This window comes from Podarcis vaucheri, assembly GCF_965113315.1.
Source record: "Podarcis vaucheri genome assembly, chromosome: 1".
In the NCBI taxonomy this organism is placed as follows: domain Eukaryota; kingdom Metazoa; phylum Chordata; class Lepidosauria; order Squamata; family Lacertidae; genus Podarcis; species Podarcis vaucheri.
This window is the reverse complement of record NC_138759.1, coordinates 8,765,940-8,783,256: the sequence shown is the minus strand read 5'-3', so window position 1 is coordinate 8,783,256 and position 17,317 is coordinate 8,765,940. Positions and strand designations below refer to the sequence as shown.

Sequence of the window (17,317 nt, the reverse complement as noted above, 5' to 3'; positions counted from 1 at the left end):
AAAGCATCAATTCTTCGGCGTTCAGCCTTCTTTATGGTCCAGCTCTCACTTCCATACATCACTACAGTACTGGGAAAACCATAGCTTTAACTATACGGACCTTTGTTGGCAAGGTGATGTCTCTGCTTTTTAAGATGCTGTCTAGACAACTCCATATCCCTGCGTTGCAGGGGGTTGGACTAGGGGATCATCAGGATCCCTTCCAACTTCAGGGTCCCTTCTATAAGCCCACCCTTTGGAGGCGCAGGTCAGTTCTGTGTCCAGGGCAGCTGTCTTACTAGCTCCATCTGGTACGCAGGCTGAGACCCTACCTGCCCGCGGACTGTATTGCCAGAGTGGTGCATGCTCTGGTTATCTCCCGCTTGGACTACTGCAATGCGCTCTACGTGGGGCTACCTTTGAAGGTGACCCGGAAACTACAACTAATCCAGAATGCGGCAGCTAGACTGGTGACTGGGAGCGGCCGCCGAGACCACATAACACCGGTCTTGAAAGACCTACACTGGCTTCCAGTATGTTTCCTGCTTGGCAGGGGGTTGGACTCGATGGCCCTTGTGGTCTATTCCAACTCTATGATTCTATGTGTTATATGTGCACAGAGTGGGCGGGCTATACTAATACTAATACTAATATACTAATACTAGAGTTGGTGTCAACCCCTGGAGGGCACCACATTGACTAGGCCTGTGCTAAACCATAGTTTAGTGTTATGAGAATGAACCCAAAGCTACATGGACTCAAAGCCTCCACACTGTGTAGCCCACAAAGTGAGTTCAGAAGGTCTGACTTATGTTCTGATTAACAAAGTCCAAACCCAGAAGGTTTTGATTCGGCTAAACTATGGTTAGTTGAAACAATGCCAAACTTCAACCCACGGTTTATGAAGCTGGCTTGCTTTCACTAACCACCGCTAAGATCAATCACTTTTTAGGGTTCCTGCAACACAGCCCTGGTTTTATTTCTCAGAACCATTCTTCTGTTTAACGAAGCCAGAAAGCAAATTTCTCAATCCTCCACTTACAGCAGCCATGGAGTTAAGCTGATCAATGTAGAACTCTGGCCAGCTCGTGGCTCCTTTATTTTCTTCTTGGTCCTGAAACAAAGAGACAAAGGGAACCAGGTCAGAAAACACAACACTGGTTTTGCATTACCCCAAGCAACTCACAGCTGCTCCCTAGACAGATGATTTGGTACACAGTGATCCACCCTCCTGAAACTTGCTGATAAAAGTTACCCAAATAGTTCAGATTATAACTGGAAACTCTTGAGACGTGACATTTTTTAAAAGAGGTACTAAATGGGGAAGAGTTTATTCTCTTGCAGAAAAAATGCTACTTGAGTGACAAGCAAATTATGAGCTGAAGATCATTCTTTAGTGTACACAGCAGAAACAGACAACCTGTTTTAAATCAAGGAAGAGAGAGAAGAGAGAGAGAAAGAGTTTGGATTTGATATCCCGCTTTATCACTACCTGAAGGAGTCTCAAAGCGGCTAACAATCTCCTTTTCCCTTCCTCCCCCACAACACTCTGTGAGGTGTGTGGGGCTGAGAGACTTCAGAGAAGGGTGACTAGCCCAAGATCACCCAGCAGCTGCATGTGGAGGAGCGGAGACGCGAACCCGGTTCCCCAGATTACGAGACTACCGCTCTTAACCACTACACCACACTGGCTCTCATTCCCTTCCTGTCCAGCATCCTTTGCGGAGAGTAGCCAACCAGATGACTATGAGAAGCCCACAAGCCTTTGGACATTTGGGGGGGGGGCTTCATGTTAACTGCCCCTAAATCAGCATTAGAAACCCCCCCCCCCAGGTGTACTTTGCAACTGGCAACTTTGCAACCACATGCAGATCTCTGAATGCCAGGCTGGCGACTGACCTCTCCATCCAGCTGGCCCCTCCAGCTTTCTTAAGCAGGCAAGCAGAAGACCTTATTTGTTGCATTTATCTCCCAACTTTTCCTCCAAGGAGTACATGGTTCACCCTCTTCCTCAGTTAATCCCTACAACGACCCTGTGAGGTACGGTAGGTTAGGAGGCTGCGAATGACTCTGAGGTCTCATGACTCATGACTAAGTGGGGATTTGAACCCTGATCTCCAGGTCCTAGTCCGACACTTTAACCACTACACCACAACAGCTTCCTAGAGTCCTTCTGCTATGGGGCAGCTCTATAAATGAGGTAGGTAAATAAATATAGCCAAATGTCACTTAGAGAAGGCTCTGAAACATCTCCCTGGAAGCTTGAATTTCTTTCTAGATTGTTTCATTTGATGTTTTAACGTGTTGTGAAACACTCTGAGATTTTTTTCTTTAGATAGGTTTAGGGAATAAGTTTGTAAATATTAAATGAAGTATGGAGAAGATGGGAAGTTAGAGGTACTTTAAGAAGATCTACTGTCAGACTATATGATTTTATTCTTTTGTTTATTTTGTGTTTGGTGTAACAATTGACGTAGATGTATGGTTTTTCTTTTTGATTTTTGTTGGTGTTTATAATAAAGCATAATAAAAAAGAGATTTTTTTCCTTTAAAATATAAAGCGGTACAGAAATGAAATGAATAGTAACAACTTTCTTGTAGGGGAAAAAAAAGGCACCTAGACATTCCGTTGTGAGTACTGTAATCTAGTTTTAAGGTGCCATTTGGCAATAAGCTTATATATCTGAGTTTCTAGCATTGCCCTAAATGAGCCAAACATGAAGAAAGCTATGCTCATGTGTCAAAAGGAACGTCAGGTTTTAAGTAGGCCTCACTGTCCTGGTCCATGTTTCTCAAGTCACCCTTCCAAGTGACAGGCAATTTCTTACAAATTAGGAACTAAGGAAAAGAGAGGTGCGGAATGTGATAAGAAAACCAAGTTTGCTGCCAGTGAACCAGTTATCCCTGCTTACAAAAAGCTGGCAGATTCACGGTCATTTCTCCCCGTCCCCAGAGAGGGTGGGGAGCACCAGCTGCCTCGAGCGCTGGGTATCACTGAACAATCCACTGCAGGAGAATTAGGTCACTCACAGACAAAACCGTTCACTCGGCTGGCAAAGAGCCAAGGGCTGGAGCGACGAGTTCACAGGAAGAAGAAGAAAACAGCTCTGCTTTCACGTTGCAAGCTCAAGCCCAACGGTGGATTAATTGTGGTGTTGCTCCAAGAGAGCGCTGCCCAAGGATCAGGATGTGAGGAAAGCAGAGGTCTAACCCAAAACATTGAGAGTTGCACCGAAGTTTATACCCATTGAAATTCTTGGGCATGACTAACTTAGAATCATAGAATTGCTTACTCCATCTTCAACATGACAACCCTTTAGATATTTGAAGATGGTTAATAATAATAATAATAATAATAATAATAATAATAATAATAATAATAAATCTATACCCTGCCCATCTGGCTGGGCTTCCCCAGCCACTCTGGGTGGCTTCTAACACAATATTAAAATAAAGTAATGCATCAAACATTAGAAGCTTTCCTAAACAGGGCTGTCTTCAGATGTCATCTAAGAGACTGGTAGTTGTTGTTCTCTTTGACATTGGTGGACCAATGTATGGTATAAGTAGCATCTACTTGTAGTCAACGTAGTCTAGGTTCATCTCAGACTTCACTGCTGCAACAGGGTCCCCATTCAGGGGACCATCCATAACTGATCAAGGACTGCAAAGTGGTGACCTCCCAGATGAAGATGTGCTCCCAGCAGACATGACAGGAAAAGGTGAAGTCTTTCGGCCTGCTATAACAAGGGTGTTTCTGAACCTTAAATTGAAGCCCATGAAACAAAAAAATAATATTTAGAATATACTGGACCCCATTACGTTTGTTTTAAAAAAGGGGCTATCTAAGGTATCTAACTGTTGGATATGCAAGAGGGATAATGCTTCTCTAAAACATGTTTTTTCATTGTCCTATGTTGAAAGATTTTTGGCAGAAGGTAACTGAAACCATCAACGGAACAACCTTACATTTACAGAGCAAAATATCCTCTTGAATTATATACCCAGCACATGGAACCTCACAAAAGGACAATATGAGTGGACTATCCGTGCCCTGACCACAGCAAAAAGACTGATACTGATGAATTGGAAAAATAAAAATGTGGCTCCCTTCTACGATTGGATTGAAGGCTTATACAAGCTCGCAATGTATCAACAACTTGCATATAAATGCAGACTTGCCATAGACAAATTCCAGGGTATTTGGAGTCCATTCTTACAAATACCATAATAGGTTGAGATCTGGTGAAGTACAATAACAACTTTGTAAAGTATACAGTTTGGGGTTTCCCCCCTCCCCCCTTTATTTTCCTTTCTACATGGATTCTGTTTCTCTTTCTCTCTTTTACTTACGTCTCACAATGTTTTAGTGCACATATAATTATGGACTTCTTGACCTTTCAATAGAGATGTTTTAAAAATAAATAAATAAGTCTTCCGGCCAAGAGGCGATGGGGAACCTCTGACCTCTTATGCTTCTGAAGGTGATGGACTTCCACCAGCCTCACCTGGCATGGTCAGTGAGGGGAGGGTTTGTTGTCCAGCAGTCACCGCAAGGCCACAGTTCCCTCATCTCTGTGTTCAGAAATGCAGCAACATTCATTTCCTTGTCTTTAAGTGAACCCATCGATGCGATTGGGAGTGTAAGTCTGTGGGCAGGAGGAAGAGTCGACAGCCTGAGAGGAAATTACAGAGACATTCTCTGCTGATTTCTTGGCAGCAGTGGCAGGAGCTGCTCTTGGTGGAGATTTTAATTGCAGTGGAGGAATCGGAGAGGTCAGCATTGTAAACTTTTCGCTGGGAGCTGAGTAGCTAGGAAGCCAGGGCATGTTTGAGACCTCTTCGAAAGCAGTGATCCTGAATTATCCTGAGTGAGCAAAACCGCCTCGTTCCAGAGCAGAAAACCGATTTGCCAGCGCTCAAAACCTTTTTGTGTTCATTAACTGCAGGAAAATGAAACTCTACAATTGGAAAATCCCACTCTCTCATAGATGTTACTGGGGGGAGGCAGACAGTGGGGGGTGTTATGAAAAGGGCCATCTTGGGATAGGGATCTAAATAGCCACTGACCCTACAAGTAAGTTCAACAGGAGTGTAACATTTTTTTAAAGCTCTTCTTCTTCTTCTTCCATAATCATCATCATCGTCATCATCCCAGGGCGGTTCACAACAGTTTCTTGGTGTCTGATCGACTACATAGAATTTATCAATAATAGAATTAATAGGAAACAATAGAAAAATAGGAAATCAGCCCTGAGTGCTCACTGGAAGGACAGATCCTGAAGCTGAAGCTCCAATACTTTGGCCATCTCATGAGAAGAGAAGACTCCCTGGAACAGACCCTGATGTTGGGAAAGATTGAGGGCACAAGGAAAAGGGGACGGCAGATGACGAGATGGTTGGACAGTGTTCTCGAAGCTACTAACATGAGTTTGACCAAACTGCGGGAGGCAGTGGAAGACAGGAGTGCCTGGCGTGCTCTGGTCCTTGGGGTCACAAAGAGACGGACACGACTAAGCGACCAAACAACAACAACAATAGAATTTAAATAGAATTTATTTTTCAACTAGTTCAGCACTCTATTCGCACGGTAGCTAATTGGATGCTTACGGCAACTCTGAAAGCAGTACCTGAAAGCAGCAGCTACAGTTTTCTGCAACTAGTATTGAGGCAAACAGCCTCTGGTGGCGGAGTTTTACCCACAGAAATTACTATAACTAAGTTGGAAGATGGAGCAAGCTTGTTTTCTCCTGCTCTGGAGGGAAGGAACCAGTGGCTTCAAGCTACAAGAAAGGAGATTCTGAGACAACACCAGGAAGAACCTTCTGACCGTGGGAGCTGTTTGACAGTGGAATGGTCTCCCTCAGGAGGTGATGGACTCTCCTTCCTTGGAGGTTTTTAAGCAGAGGTTGGATGGTCATCTGTCAAGGATGCTTTAGCTGAGATTCCGGCATTGCAGAGGATTGGACTAGATGACCCTCCGTGTCCCTTCCAACATCTAGAGCAGTGCTTCTCAAACTTGGGTCTCCAGGTGTTTTTGGACTACAAGTCCCATCATCCCTGATCACTGGCCCTGCTAGCTAGGGATGATGGGAGTTGTAGTACAGAAACAGCTTCTTCATCAAAGATTTACTAAGCTAAATGTTGTCCAGTCACAAAAATAATAGCGGATTTGAATTCCTCACACCCAAAGCTGTATTTTTAAGACCCATCCCTGAAGAAATGTACAAAAATTAGATTTCACCTCCTGACACACCTTGCTAGCATAGTGTTCAAGGGTAAAATTTATATCCATTGCTGGGCTCACTTTTGTGTTTGGCTCCTGGAAGGTTTCTCAGAAGGGAATGTGGCCCTCTGGCTGAAAAGGGTTCCTCACCCTTGCTCTAGGGTATTCTGCCACAAACAATATTGAAAACTTGAAAGCCTCTTTATCACCTCATTTGTTTTCTGGGGGTTTGGAGGTGGGGAAGGAAGTCTCAGGGCTGCACTACCCTGTCTTAACCCCTTTACACCCCCCGCTGACCAAATCTAGTTATATTTTAATGCTACATTTCTATATGAAAGGATGTTGGTCATTTCCACCCGCCCGCTGCCCCAGGAAACGGCGTCGCATTTGGAAAAGGCGGGAGAAATTAGCTCAGCAATAAAACGTTTCCTGCTCTTCTGTCTTTCCTTGCAGGCCTGGCCAAACTCTCAAAACCACAGAGCATCCCTAGATCCAAACACGAAACATCAACACGGCAGACCAAATGAAACACGTCGAGAAAGAGAGGGAGATGGAAGCGTACGCAGCAAAAAGTACAGTTCCCCCAGTCAATATATATCTCCACTCTTCTTGCAGAGAATGTGCGCGCTTGATTAAAAACCGAACGATGTGCCTCGCTGGCCCAAGCAGAAATGTAAAGCGAAGGAAGCGAGTTTGCTCACTACAAAAGTTTTGTCTCTTTTGGAAAGCAATTGCAGAACTGCGATTCCCCCTCCGCCTCCTTCAAGTAACCACAGGGATCTTACATGTTTATAGCTGCCAATCTGCGTTCCATTTCTGGCCTCGTTTACCAGCACACATTAAAATCTCTGCCTGCCAAGACTTGGTTTGGCTGACTGAAGTCATCCATTCACCGTAAGAAAGAGGCTTCCACAACTGTCAAGAAATTTAACACCTACAGCTCAAGCCAAGGAATGCCATTCAGTCGCCACTGGGGTTCGAGGGAAGGTTGTTGTGCCGCCACAAGGAAGCGGAATACGCAACGAAGCGCAAAGTTTCAGGAGGGACAACGGGCAGAGATTCTTAAAATAGTCACGCGAGGGACTGTCAAAAGTGGGTCTTCCACTCAAATGGAAATGTTTGTTTTAATGTTACTTAAAAACTAGTAGTGATGTATGGAAGTGTATCCCAAGGTGATGTATCCCAGTAGTGATGTATGGAAATATATAAAGAAGGCTGATCGCCGAAGAATTGATGCTTTTGAATTCTGGTGCTGGAGGAGACTCTTGAGAGTCCCATGGACTGCAAGAAGATCAAACCTCTCCATTCTGAAGGAAATCAGCCCTGAGTGCTCACTGGAAGGACAGATCCTGAAGCTGAGGCTCCAATACTTTGGCCACCTCATGAGAAGAGAAGACTCCCTGGAAAAGACCCTGATGTTGGGAAAGATGGAGGGCACAAGGAGAAGGGGACAACAGAGGGCGAGATGATTGGATAGTGTTAGCGAAGCTACCAGCATGAGTTTGACCAAACTGCGGGAGGCAGTGGAAGACAGGAGTGCCTGGCGTGCTCTGGTCCAGGCGGTCACAAAGAGTCAGACACGATTAAACAACAACAACAAAAAACCACCTGACATTACCACCATCTGGAGGCGCATGCTTGGGGATCATCGGATCTCGACAGTTTTCACACACTAATACCACATCCTGTGGAATACTTTCGGTTGTATTTTATCTGCACCATCAGAATGAATTTCAGGAATTTCCGTGCAGCCTTGAGCAGGAGCAGTGAACAATATTATAATGAATTGTCTGCACTTACCCCACTGCCCTGCTCACAGCTGCGAAGAATATTCTCACGTTACGAATGGTCCGTGTCACAATTAAGAAAAAGAGGTCAGAAGAGGCCAATATATAAGTGGACTGTCCTTGGATCAAGTGACTTTTTGTCATTTAAGTTCTCAAAGTTCTTAACCTAGCTCAAGGTTGTCATCTAAACAAGCCAGATGTTGAAGGGATAGTCATTCCGTCATTTGAAAAATAAGACTTGAGAGACATCTTCCTCAAAAATGGCAATTAGACATTCCATTTCAGGGGTTGTAACCTTGGTTTACAAGGGATGTGGGTGGCGCTGTGGGTTAAACCACAGACTCTAGGACTTGTCGATCAGAAGGTCAGCGGTTCGAATTCCCGCAACGGGATGAGTTCCCGTTGCTCGGTCCCTGCTCCTGTCAACCTAGCAGTTCGAAAGCACATCAAAGTGCAAGTAGATAAATAGGTACCGCTCCGGTGGAAAGGTAAACAGTGTTTCCATGCGCTGCTCTGGTTCGTCAGAAGCAGCTTAGTCATGCTGGCCACATGACCCGGAAGCTGTACGCCGGCTCCCTCGGCCAATAAAGCGAGATGAGCGCCGCAACCCCAGAGTCGGCCACGACTGGACCTAATGGTCAGGGGTCCCTTTACCTTTAACCTTGGTTAACATTTGGCGCCTAGGTGATATATCTGAGTTTCTAACACTGCTGATGTTAAACTCAGCTGCAATACTTCAGCTGTTCATTGCAAGTGCTGTATCTCAACTTATTCTCGCATGTATACCAACCCTACTGGAACCACCCAACGTTACAAAGAACATAGATCCAGTGGGAAATCTCTGCTTCTCACTCCAATTCACCAAGGAACGTAACAGGACCAGACTATACAGAGGCCAGATCTCATCCGCCCCCAAAAGCAGACTACTCATTTTGATTACAGGATGTTAATCAGCAAGGAAGGGGTGAAAACAGAGGATGCTTCATTGACTACATAGGAAGTGTCACTGAAGGCAATAGGCTATTAGCCTGACCCTGACCCAACATCCCCTTCTTCCCATCTGCCGGTTTGTGCCTGGGGGGGTGGAAGAAAGGTTAAATGAGATTTCCTGGGAGACTAGGAGAATTGGAAAGCCTAAAGCATTGCCAAAGGGCAGAGGAGAGGGAGGCGGAAGAGATTTTGCTATATGTTTTATTGATCCCGGATGGGCATAAGACCTAAGGCTTGTTTAAGGAGCAAAATCAACAGAAGCATTTTTGCACATCTATCTACCATTAATTTTACATCCCCTCAAGGGAGAGGAGTCAAGGAACAACTCAGATTTGGGCAGCAAGCAGTCTAAAGACATGATTGCCCAGTTTCACCTTTGCAGTTTCTAAAAAAAATAACCAAATGAATTCAGGTTCTTTTATTAAATTGATAACAATAATGGGAGGTGCCAATGAATATAGGAACTACTAAGGAAGGGCCTCTTTGCGAGCCCCACTTGGGCACCCCAGAAAGACATACTTTCAGAGACATACTCCCTACAATATATGTTTGAGTTTTCTGGATGCTAGGGAAGTAGATATTTTAGAGAGGCTATCAACAAATATGTCCACTAAGAATATCTTCGTTTCTAGAATCCTTATCCCACATTTTGACGACGTCCCTCAAAGCAGTTTAGAAAAGATAATAAAACAATTCGTTCCAAAGTAAACATTAAAATCAATTAAAGGCATCTATCATAAAGCAGGCACCTTAAGGCAATTTTAAAGCAATTTCAACTCCCAGCGGTTGAAAAACCATGCCAGCAAATTGGGCCCAATAGAACCATCCTGTACATGTTGCTTGGCTTGCACTCTCTGTTGAAAATTGTACTCATGATGTATAGAGCAAGGGGACCTAATTGTATCTGGCAAATGTTACAAGGTATGGCTTTTTAAACACACACACACACACACACACACACACACACACACACACACACAGAGAGAGAGAGAGAGAGAGAGAGAGAGAGAGATGCCCAGGGAAGACTCCATCACTTATATTTGTCCTCTCTCTTAAAAACAAACAAACCAAAAAAAGTTCAGCATCCCACATACACACAGTGCATGCATTTACATTTCATTTGCTGCAGGAGCAAAAGGAAAATCTGAATTGCGATCTCAAAAATACTACCAAGATCAGAACAGAATTGGGCAGAGTCCAGATTTTTCAGTTCCTCTGCGGTGGTGAAATCATGCTCAATCAGTGGAAAGGCTGTGGTTCAATGGTAGGGCACACACTTCACATGTAATGTAACAGAAGTCAGGGTTCAACCCTTGGCATCTCAAGCTAGGAATGAGAAGAAGAAGAAGAAGAAGAAGAAGAAGAAGAAGAGGAGGAGGAGGAGGAGGAGGAGGAGGAGGAGGAGTTTGGATTTGATATCCCGCCTTTCACTCCCTTTAAGGAGTCTCAAAGCGGCTAACATTCTCCTTTCCCTTCCTCCCCCACAACAAACACTCTGTGAGGCGAGTGAGGCTGAGAGACTTCAAAGAAGTGTGACTGGCCCAAGGTCACCCAGCAGCTGCATGTGGAGGAGCGGGGAAGCGAACCCAGTTCCCCAGATTACGAGACTACCGCTCTTAACCACTACACCACACTGGCTCTCTGGACAGCCACTGACCATCAGAATACAGAGCTGGTTAGCATCCTATGCTCCCGAGGTAGCAATTCAGAGCAGAACGAAATGATAGGCAGCCTGCAACTTTAGGATGCCTGCAAAACGGCCAAACTTTATTAGGAAAGGCTGAGTTGCAACCAGTCACGTGGGTTGGGAGAAGGGCTTACAGAGTGTAACAACGACACAACAACAGCATAGTTTAACTACCGAAGAAACCGAGTGGTTGACAAGCATAAAACCAATGACAAAAAATGGAAACGCACATAATTGAAACACGAAATGAAACAATTCCGTCAAAACACCAAAATAGGCAACCAGTTAAAAGATGCAACAAAACAAGCCCCTTAAAACAGCCTAACCACTAAACAGGCAGTTCCCAAGTCGGAAGACCACGGGAACGCTTTTCTGAACAGGTGTGTCTTCCACAGCCGGCGGAATGCCAATACTGATGGGCCCCCTCGGATTTCAGCAGGGAGAGCTTTCCATGGCGCAAGAGCCCCCAGCGGGGAAAGCCCACCTCTGCGATCATCGCTAGGCCACAGCAAAACTAATGAGGCCCCATTCGTGGCTCTTAATGCCCTTAACTGGACAATATAGGGGGACTTTGCCTAAAGCAACCCTGGGCAATTTGAGGCCCACAGATGAAGCAGGCGTTGTTGGGTCACAAAGCCCCCAGTCAAGCAGAGAGCATGTAGGACCTTGGACAGCTACAAGAGAAGGTGTTTCTGCAGGGAGCTGGAGCCTTACGGAGGGTGATCAAGGCTGGAGTATGGTAGGCTCCATCTACCTGGAGTGGCTGTCTGGCTAAGGGTGCTTGCCTTATAGCAGGCTTCCTCAACCTTGGCCCTCCAGATGTTTTTGGCCTACAACTCCCATGAGCCCTAGCTAGCAGGACCAGTGGTCAAGGATGATGGGAAGTGTAGTCTCAAAAATATCTGGAGGGCCAAGGTTGGGGAAGCCTGCCTTATAGCCTCTGGAAGAGGAACTGCAGGGGATTCTGAGCTAGAGGATGGTGGCAGGCAGGGACTCGAGAGAGGAGCCAGGAGTTCTGCCCCTGTGGATGTCGCTGGAGCTTGGTTTTCATTTTAAAAGGGCATCAGATGTCAATCAACCAAATGCCTGGTTAAAGAGGTTAACCAAATGCCTGGTTAAAGAGGAACGTTTTTGCCTGGCACCTCAAGGTGTATAACGAAGGCGCCAGACGAACCTCCCCGGGGAGAGCATTCCACAAACGGGGAGCCATTGCGGAAAAGGCTTTAAACCTGATCAAGCAAGCTGCAGAGTTACTAAATCTCCCTTCCTCCCAAGGCTCAGGAACCTCTTTGAGCTGTGCGCTCCTTCAAGGACTGCAGAATTTCCCACTTTGGCTGCTTTTGCACAGCTGCTGAGCTCTGAGTAGCACACAGGCTCTTTGATGAATTGCAGAAAAATGCTTCCCATGCAGTTTGCTCAGCTGCTTGGTCAAAGGTCCTGCCACACTGAACATATGGATTTCAACACGAAGGCTGAAACTCGGCTCTAGCTCAAAAACAGGCCATTGGCTGTACAACGTTTTGGGGGTGGTGGGGGTGGGTGGGAAGGAAGAAACCTCCTTATCTCTGCACCTGTGGCTTAATCCCAGCTGCAGGCTCACAGCAGCTTCCTGGATTTTGCTGATTTGCAGACAAGGGAGGACACAGCGCTGTGACATCCCTGTCTGGGGTCAGGTGATCAAGCCATGTTTACCCAAATACGGAAACAAGGGAGCAGGAAGGCGGGGGGGGGGAGGTCTTTGAAAGGAAGAGTGGCAAGTGAAAGAAGCTAAAATATAGCAGCGCCGGGCCAGAATTATGTAGCCAAGATGGAGATTTCCTCTTTCCTCACCTCCCAGAGCAATCATTTCCTCCTCTGGGAGATGATGCTTCGCAAGAGCACTCTCAGTTAAGCACAACAGAAACCCAGCTGAGGAAATCAAACCTGGGACTGATATCTGTGGGCAGAGAAAGAGCGGAAGGACGCTGCTGTTCTCATCTTTCCCCCAAGGCCAATCTTTAAAATGCATTACATAGGAGTAAGCCACCCAGTTGAGATTCCCGTTTCCATGCAAACCTATCTGTGTCATACTTCCCAAGGCAACACAAGAACTGAAACACAGTTATACCACCATTTTGTAGTGTAATACTCCGAACAAATTTAACGTGAACTTAGATGCATTATAGGGACGCGGGTGGCGCTGTGGTCTAAACCACTGAGCCTCTTGGGCTTGCCGATCAGAAGGTCGGCGGTTCGAATCCCCGCGATGGGGTGAGCTCCCGTTGCTCGGTCCCAGCTTCTGCCAACCTAGCAGTTCGAAAGCACGTCAAAGTGCAAGTAGATGAATAGGTACCGCTCCAATGGGAAGGTAAATGGTGTTTCCATGCGCTGCTCTGGTTCGCCAGAAGCGGCTTAGTCATGCTGGCCACATGACCCGGAAGCTGTACGCCGGCTCCCTCAGCCAATAAAGCGAGATGAGCGTCGCAACCCCTGAGTCGTACGCGACTGAACCTAACGGTCAGGGGTCCCTTTACCCTTTACTTTAGATGCATTATATTAGTCTGCCTACAACTGCGTATACTAGTGAAAACACCATACAGGAGCTCACTATATTATTGAATGTATATGCCACCTTTTTGCAAAACACCACGGCAACACAAAAAACATTATTGTTATTTCATTTATTATGCTGTTGTGTCGCCAACAATTTGGCAAGCCACGAGGGCTGCAAATACTCCCAAGTTGCAGCTCTGAAATTTGCTCCACTCAAAAGTTCAGCCTTTTTTAAAAAAAAAAAATAGGGGGGGTCAGAAGAGATTGTGTGTTTATTACAGTTGCCCCCATTTTATAGGGGAAGGTAAACAGCTGCGAGGAAGGATTCCCAGACTCAGCCCAGCCCTGTTCCTGTTATGGAGCATTTGGGTACATGACCTTCTGGCTGGGTAATGAGAGGCAGATAAGTCCTCACACAACTGTAGACTGGGAAGTTCTGTTTAATAAAAACAAGGGTTTAAGTAAAACAAAGGGGAGGGGGAGAATTGCAGGGGCAAATCACAAAACGTACTAAAAATGTTATTTCTGGTCCGGGGATGAGGAAGCTGTGGCACCTGAGAAGTTGTTGGCTTCAAGTTCCTATCGCCTCTTGTCAGAGTCCAATAGAGGCGCCATCTTGCGCCCAAGGTTGAAGAGCACGCCATGCAACACATCATTGGCAGGAGACCAATCACAGGAGCCTGTTGCATGCTCAGGAGGAACTGGCACCATGTTTGGTGTCCTCTGCCCCCTCAACATTGAGAGGGCCCAGTCCCCCACCAGCAAATATTGAGGGGGGGGGCAAAGACAACTTGCCCCTAGACTGAGTTGGTGCACATGGTGGCCATCCTGATTGGGGATGATAGGAGTTGGAATCTAACAGCATCTGATGGGCTGAAGGCTCCTTCTCTCTCTCTCTCTCTCTCTCTCTCCCTCTCCCCCCTGCCGCCCCCAATCCATGCTGCAGGTAGGGCTAAACAATCTATAACAGTGTTCCACAAACTTGGGTCTCCAGCTGTTGTTGGACTACAACTCCCATCATCCCTAGGTAGCAAGGACAGTAGTCAGGGATGATGGGAACTGTAGTCCGAAAACAGCAGGAGGCCCCAGTTTGGGATCTACATACTTCTTAATGACAACCGTCTTGTGGTATACAACTAAGAATACAATATAGATAACAGTTAAAAAGCTATAAAATCAGAACTTGGTTCAAATTGCCTGCTGGAATTAAAAGTCTTCTGTAGCCACCAGAAATTCAACAGGGAGGGCGACTTGTCTGACTGAAACTGGAAAGGGCTTCCATGAAATTGAGCTCATAATGCAGAACTCCTGGCTCCAGATGATGAGAGCCATGGGGGACCACTGACAAGAGACCGCCCAGAAGACCTCAATTGCCTAGGCAGGGATATCAGGGGTCCGGAAGTCCCTGAAATCTCCTGGATCCAAGTTCTTAAGGGATGGGGTTCAATCCTGCTTGGTTCAGCTGTGTATGCTAATTCCTCACAGAGAAAGAAGGATTTGACTCTTGCTGGCAGATGAGGGTCTGACCCTGCTCAGTCACTCACTAACTTTCCCCCACCCTGTGCGCCAATTTTGGTAGGTAGATCACCCACCTGTCCATCACTCTGCGTCATCATGATATCACAGGAGTGGCAGGCAGCCTGTCCCGCCCACCAGGTAAAGTTGTCCCAGAGAGGAGGTGGGAGATAAACAACGGCCACCTCCTCTGAAGCCATCTTCCCCAACTGTGGGTGCCCCAGATGATGCCGAACTACAACTCCCATCAGCCCTTGCCACTGTGCCATGCTGGGGCAGCGGTCCAGCAACATGTGGAGACTCTGGGCTGGACAAGGCAGCTCCAAAGGCTCAAACTCCACACCCACGTATGCTAGAGAAAGGACATTTCGCTTTGTGCAGCCCCAGCCCTAGATATCAGAATATTCCCATCGCTACAGAACAGGTTGACCCAATGTGGTTTCTCTTCTCCTGCCTCCCCTTCTTTCATTTCCTTTGGAGGTTCTTGCTCTCCAACGATCTGGCCAGAGGGATTCAAAAACGTGTGCCAGAAATGTCAGCTTCTTCCTAGAGCACTGAAACGGACAGATGCGCTAATGTGCTCATTTCACACCATCGCTGGAAGGGTAAGAGAGTAAATTGCTACCCTACCAGTCACACACACTCAAAAGAGCGAGCCAATTTCAGTGGTCACCAGCGCCCTGGGGCAAAGTGGCAAATGAGACTGAAATATCCCATTAAAGGCGGAAGAACTTTGCAAGAAAGCCATATGGTGCATGCACATCATAGAATCTTAAGAGTTGGATGGGGCACCAAGGGTCATCCATTCCAACCCCCTGCAACGCAGGAATCTCAGCTCAAGCATTCCTGACAGATGGCCATCCAACCTCTGCTTAAAAACCTCCAAGGAAGTAGAGTCCACCACCTTCCGAGGGAGACCATTCCACTGTCAAACAGCTCCCACCGTCAGAAAGTTCTTCCTGATGTTTAGTCGGAAATCTCCTTTCTTGTAACTCGAAGCCACTGGTTAGAGTCCTACCCTCCAGAGCAGGAGAAAACAAGCTTGTCCCCGCTTCCATGTGAGATATTTGAAGATATCATTGGTAGGGTTGCTGAGCTCAAGCTTGTGGCCAGAAACCTCGTCATTAGGGGCCCAAGGGTGAAGCCAGGGAAAGAGGTCCAAGCAGAACAGCAAAAACCTACATTCAGGTACCCTAAGAGCTTCTCAAGTGGCTTATAAATATGTTAAAGAAACAAACACTATAAATTCTCTCTTTCCTAGCATACAAGTCCTTGTGTCTAAGCTATTTTATCTGCAGATGGCCTTGTGTGAATCACCTTAAAGAGGGGAGAAGCATAGTTCAGGGGGTTGCATGAAAAGGGCTCCGGGTTCAAATCCCGATGTCTCCTGGTAAGGCTGGAGGCGGGGTGAGAAGACTCCTAAAGATACCCTGGAGAGTTGTTGCCAGTCAGTGCCGACAATACTGAGGTAAGTGGACCAACAGTCTGACGCTTTTTAAGGCAGCTAGCTCCCTGTGTTTCTACTTGCATTGGAAAGCCAAAAAGTAATCATATTAAATATTTTTAAAAAATCGTATTAAATATTAATCTGATTGCTTTCATCATCAGTTTATTCCTGCAGCTTTGGACTCATGGGTCAAAGCACCGGGAGGCGACGTTTATTATATTCATTGAATAAATAAAATACAATTTGGTTTCCTCCTTGTATCTCAACAAATGCAATCGGTGCAAAGAGCGCAACTTTTCTCTCTTTAGGAAATGAGAGCTGGCTGGGAAGGGGCCAGGAAGCCCTGGAGGAAGACAAGTTGTGATAGCTGGGATGCACAACATATATGGGCACACCCAAGGCTGCAGCCTAGGTTGGAGACACAACCCCACATCTCTGCTCACTTCAGCAATCCCGCGTGTCAGCCTCAAGGCTCCCGAAAACAATGGATAAGTCTGGGAAGGGAGGGGGTGGAGAGAGAGAGAAGAAAAGAGGAAGCCAACAAGAGATTCCGTATATTAATAAATACTGGAATGGCTCCATTAAAATTCGGGGAGCTGCGCCAGCTCTTCAAATGATATGATCCAATCTTGGCCCCTAAAGAGTTTGGAAGTTGGTTGGTTTGTTGCTTTTCCGTCTCACAGTCAAGGTCGCTTCGCACAAATGCTGCCCCCCTCCAAGGAATCATAGACTCACGGAATAATAATAATATTTTTTTATTTATATCCTGCCCTTCCTGGTTCAAAAACCGGGCTTAGGGCGGCTAACAACAAATTTAAAACACTTAATTGTAACAGCAGCATAAAAGACAGTATAAAAACATGGATAACAATAAAATTCAAAATTCAGAAATCAATTTAGGGGAAATAAGCATTAGATAATCCCCAGGGCTAGCTGGCTGATTTGGTCCTACTTGGGCCAGCGAGGAGGTCAGGGGAGAATTAGCTGTGGGGTCTCAGAGTGGGTAATCTTCATAAAAGGGGAGGGGGAGGGAAGGAAGGGGAATAAAAGATCAGGCTGAGTTCAAATTAAAGGCCAGGCGGAATAGCTCTGTCTTACAGGCCCGGTGGAAGGAGGTTAAATCCTGCAGGGCCCTGGTCTCGTGGGACAGAGCG

General features: G+C 46.2%; 1 protein-coding gene across 2 annotated transcripts in view; it reads right to left on the bottom strand.

The window, feature by feature from the left end:
* DAAM1 (dishevelled associated activator of morphogenesis 1) overlaps nt 1–17,317 on the bottom strand; it is a 190,779-nt gene that overhangs the window by 75,341 nt on the left and 98,121 nt on the right. For both annotated transcript variants that reach the window (XM_082216882.1, XM_082216883.1), the window contains exon 4: nt 1,022–1,093. In XM_082216882.1, coding sequence (XP_082073008.1) covers nt 1,022–1,093 — 72 coding nt within the window. The remainder of the gene's footprint in view (nt 1–1,021; nt 1,094–17,317) is intronic.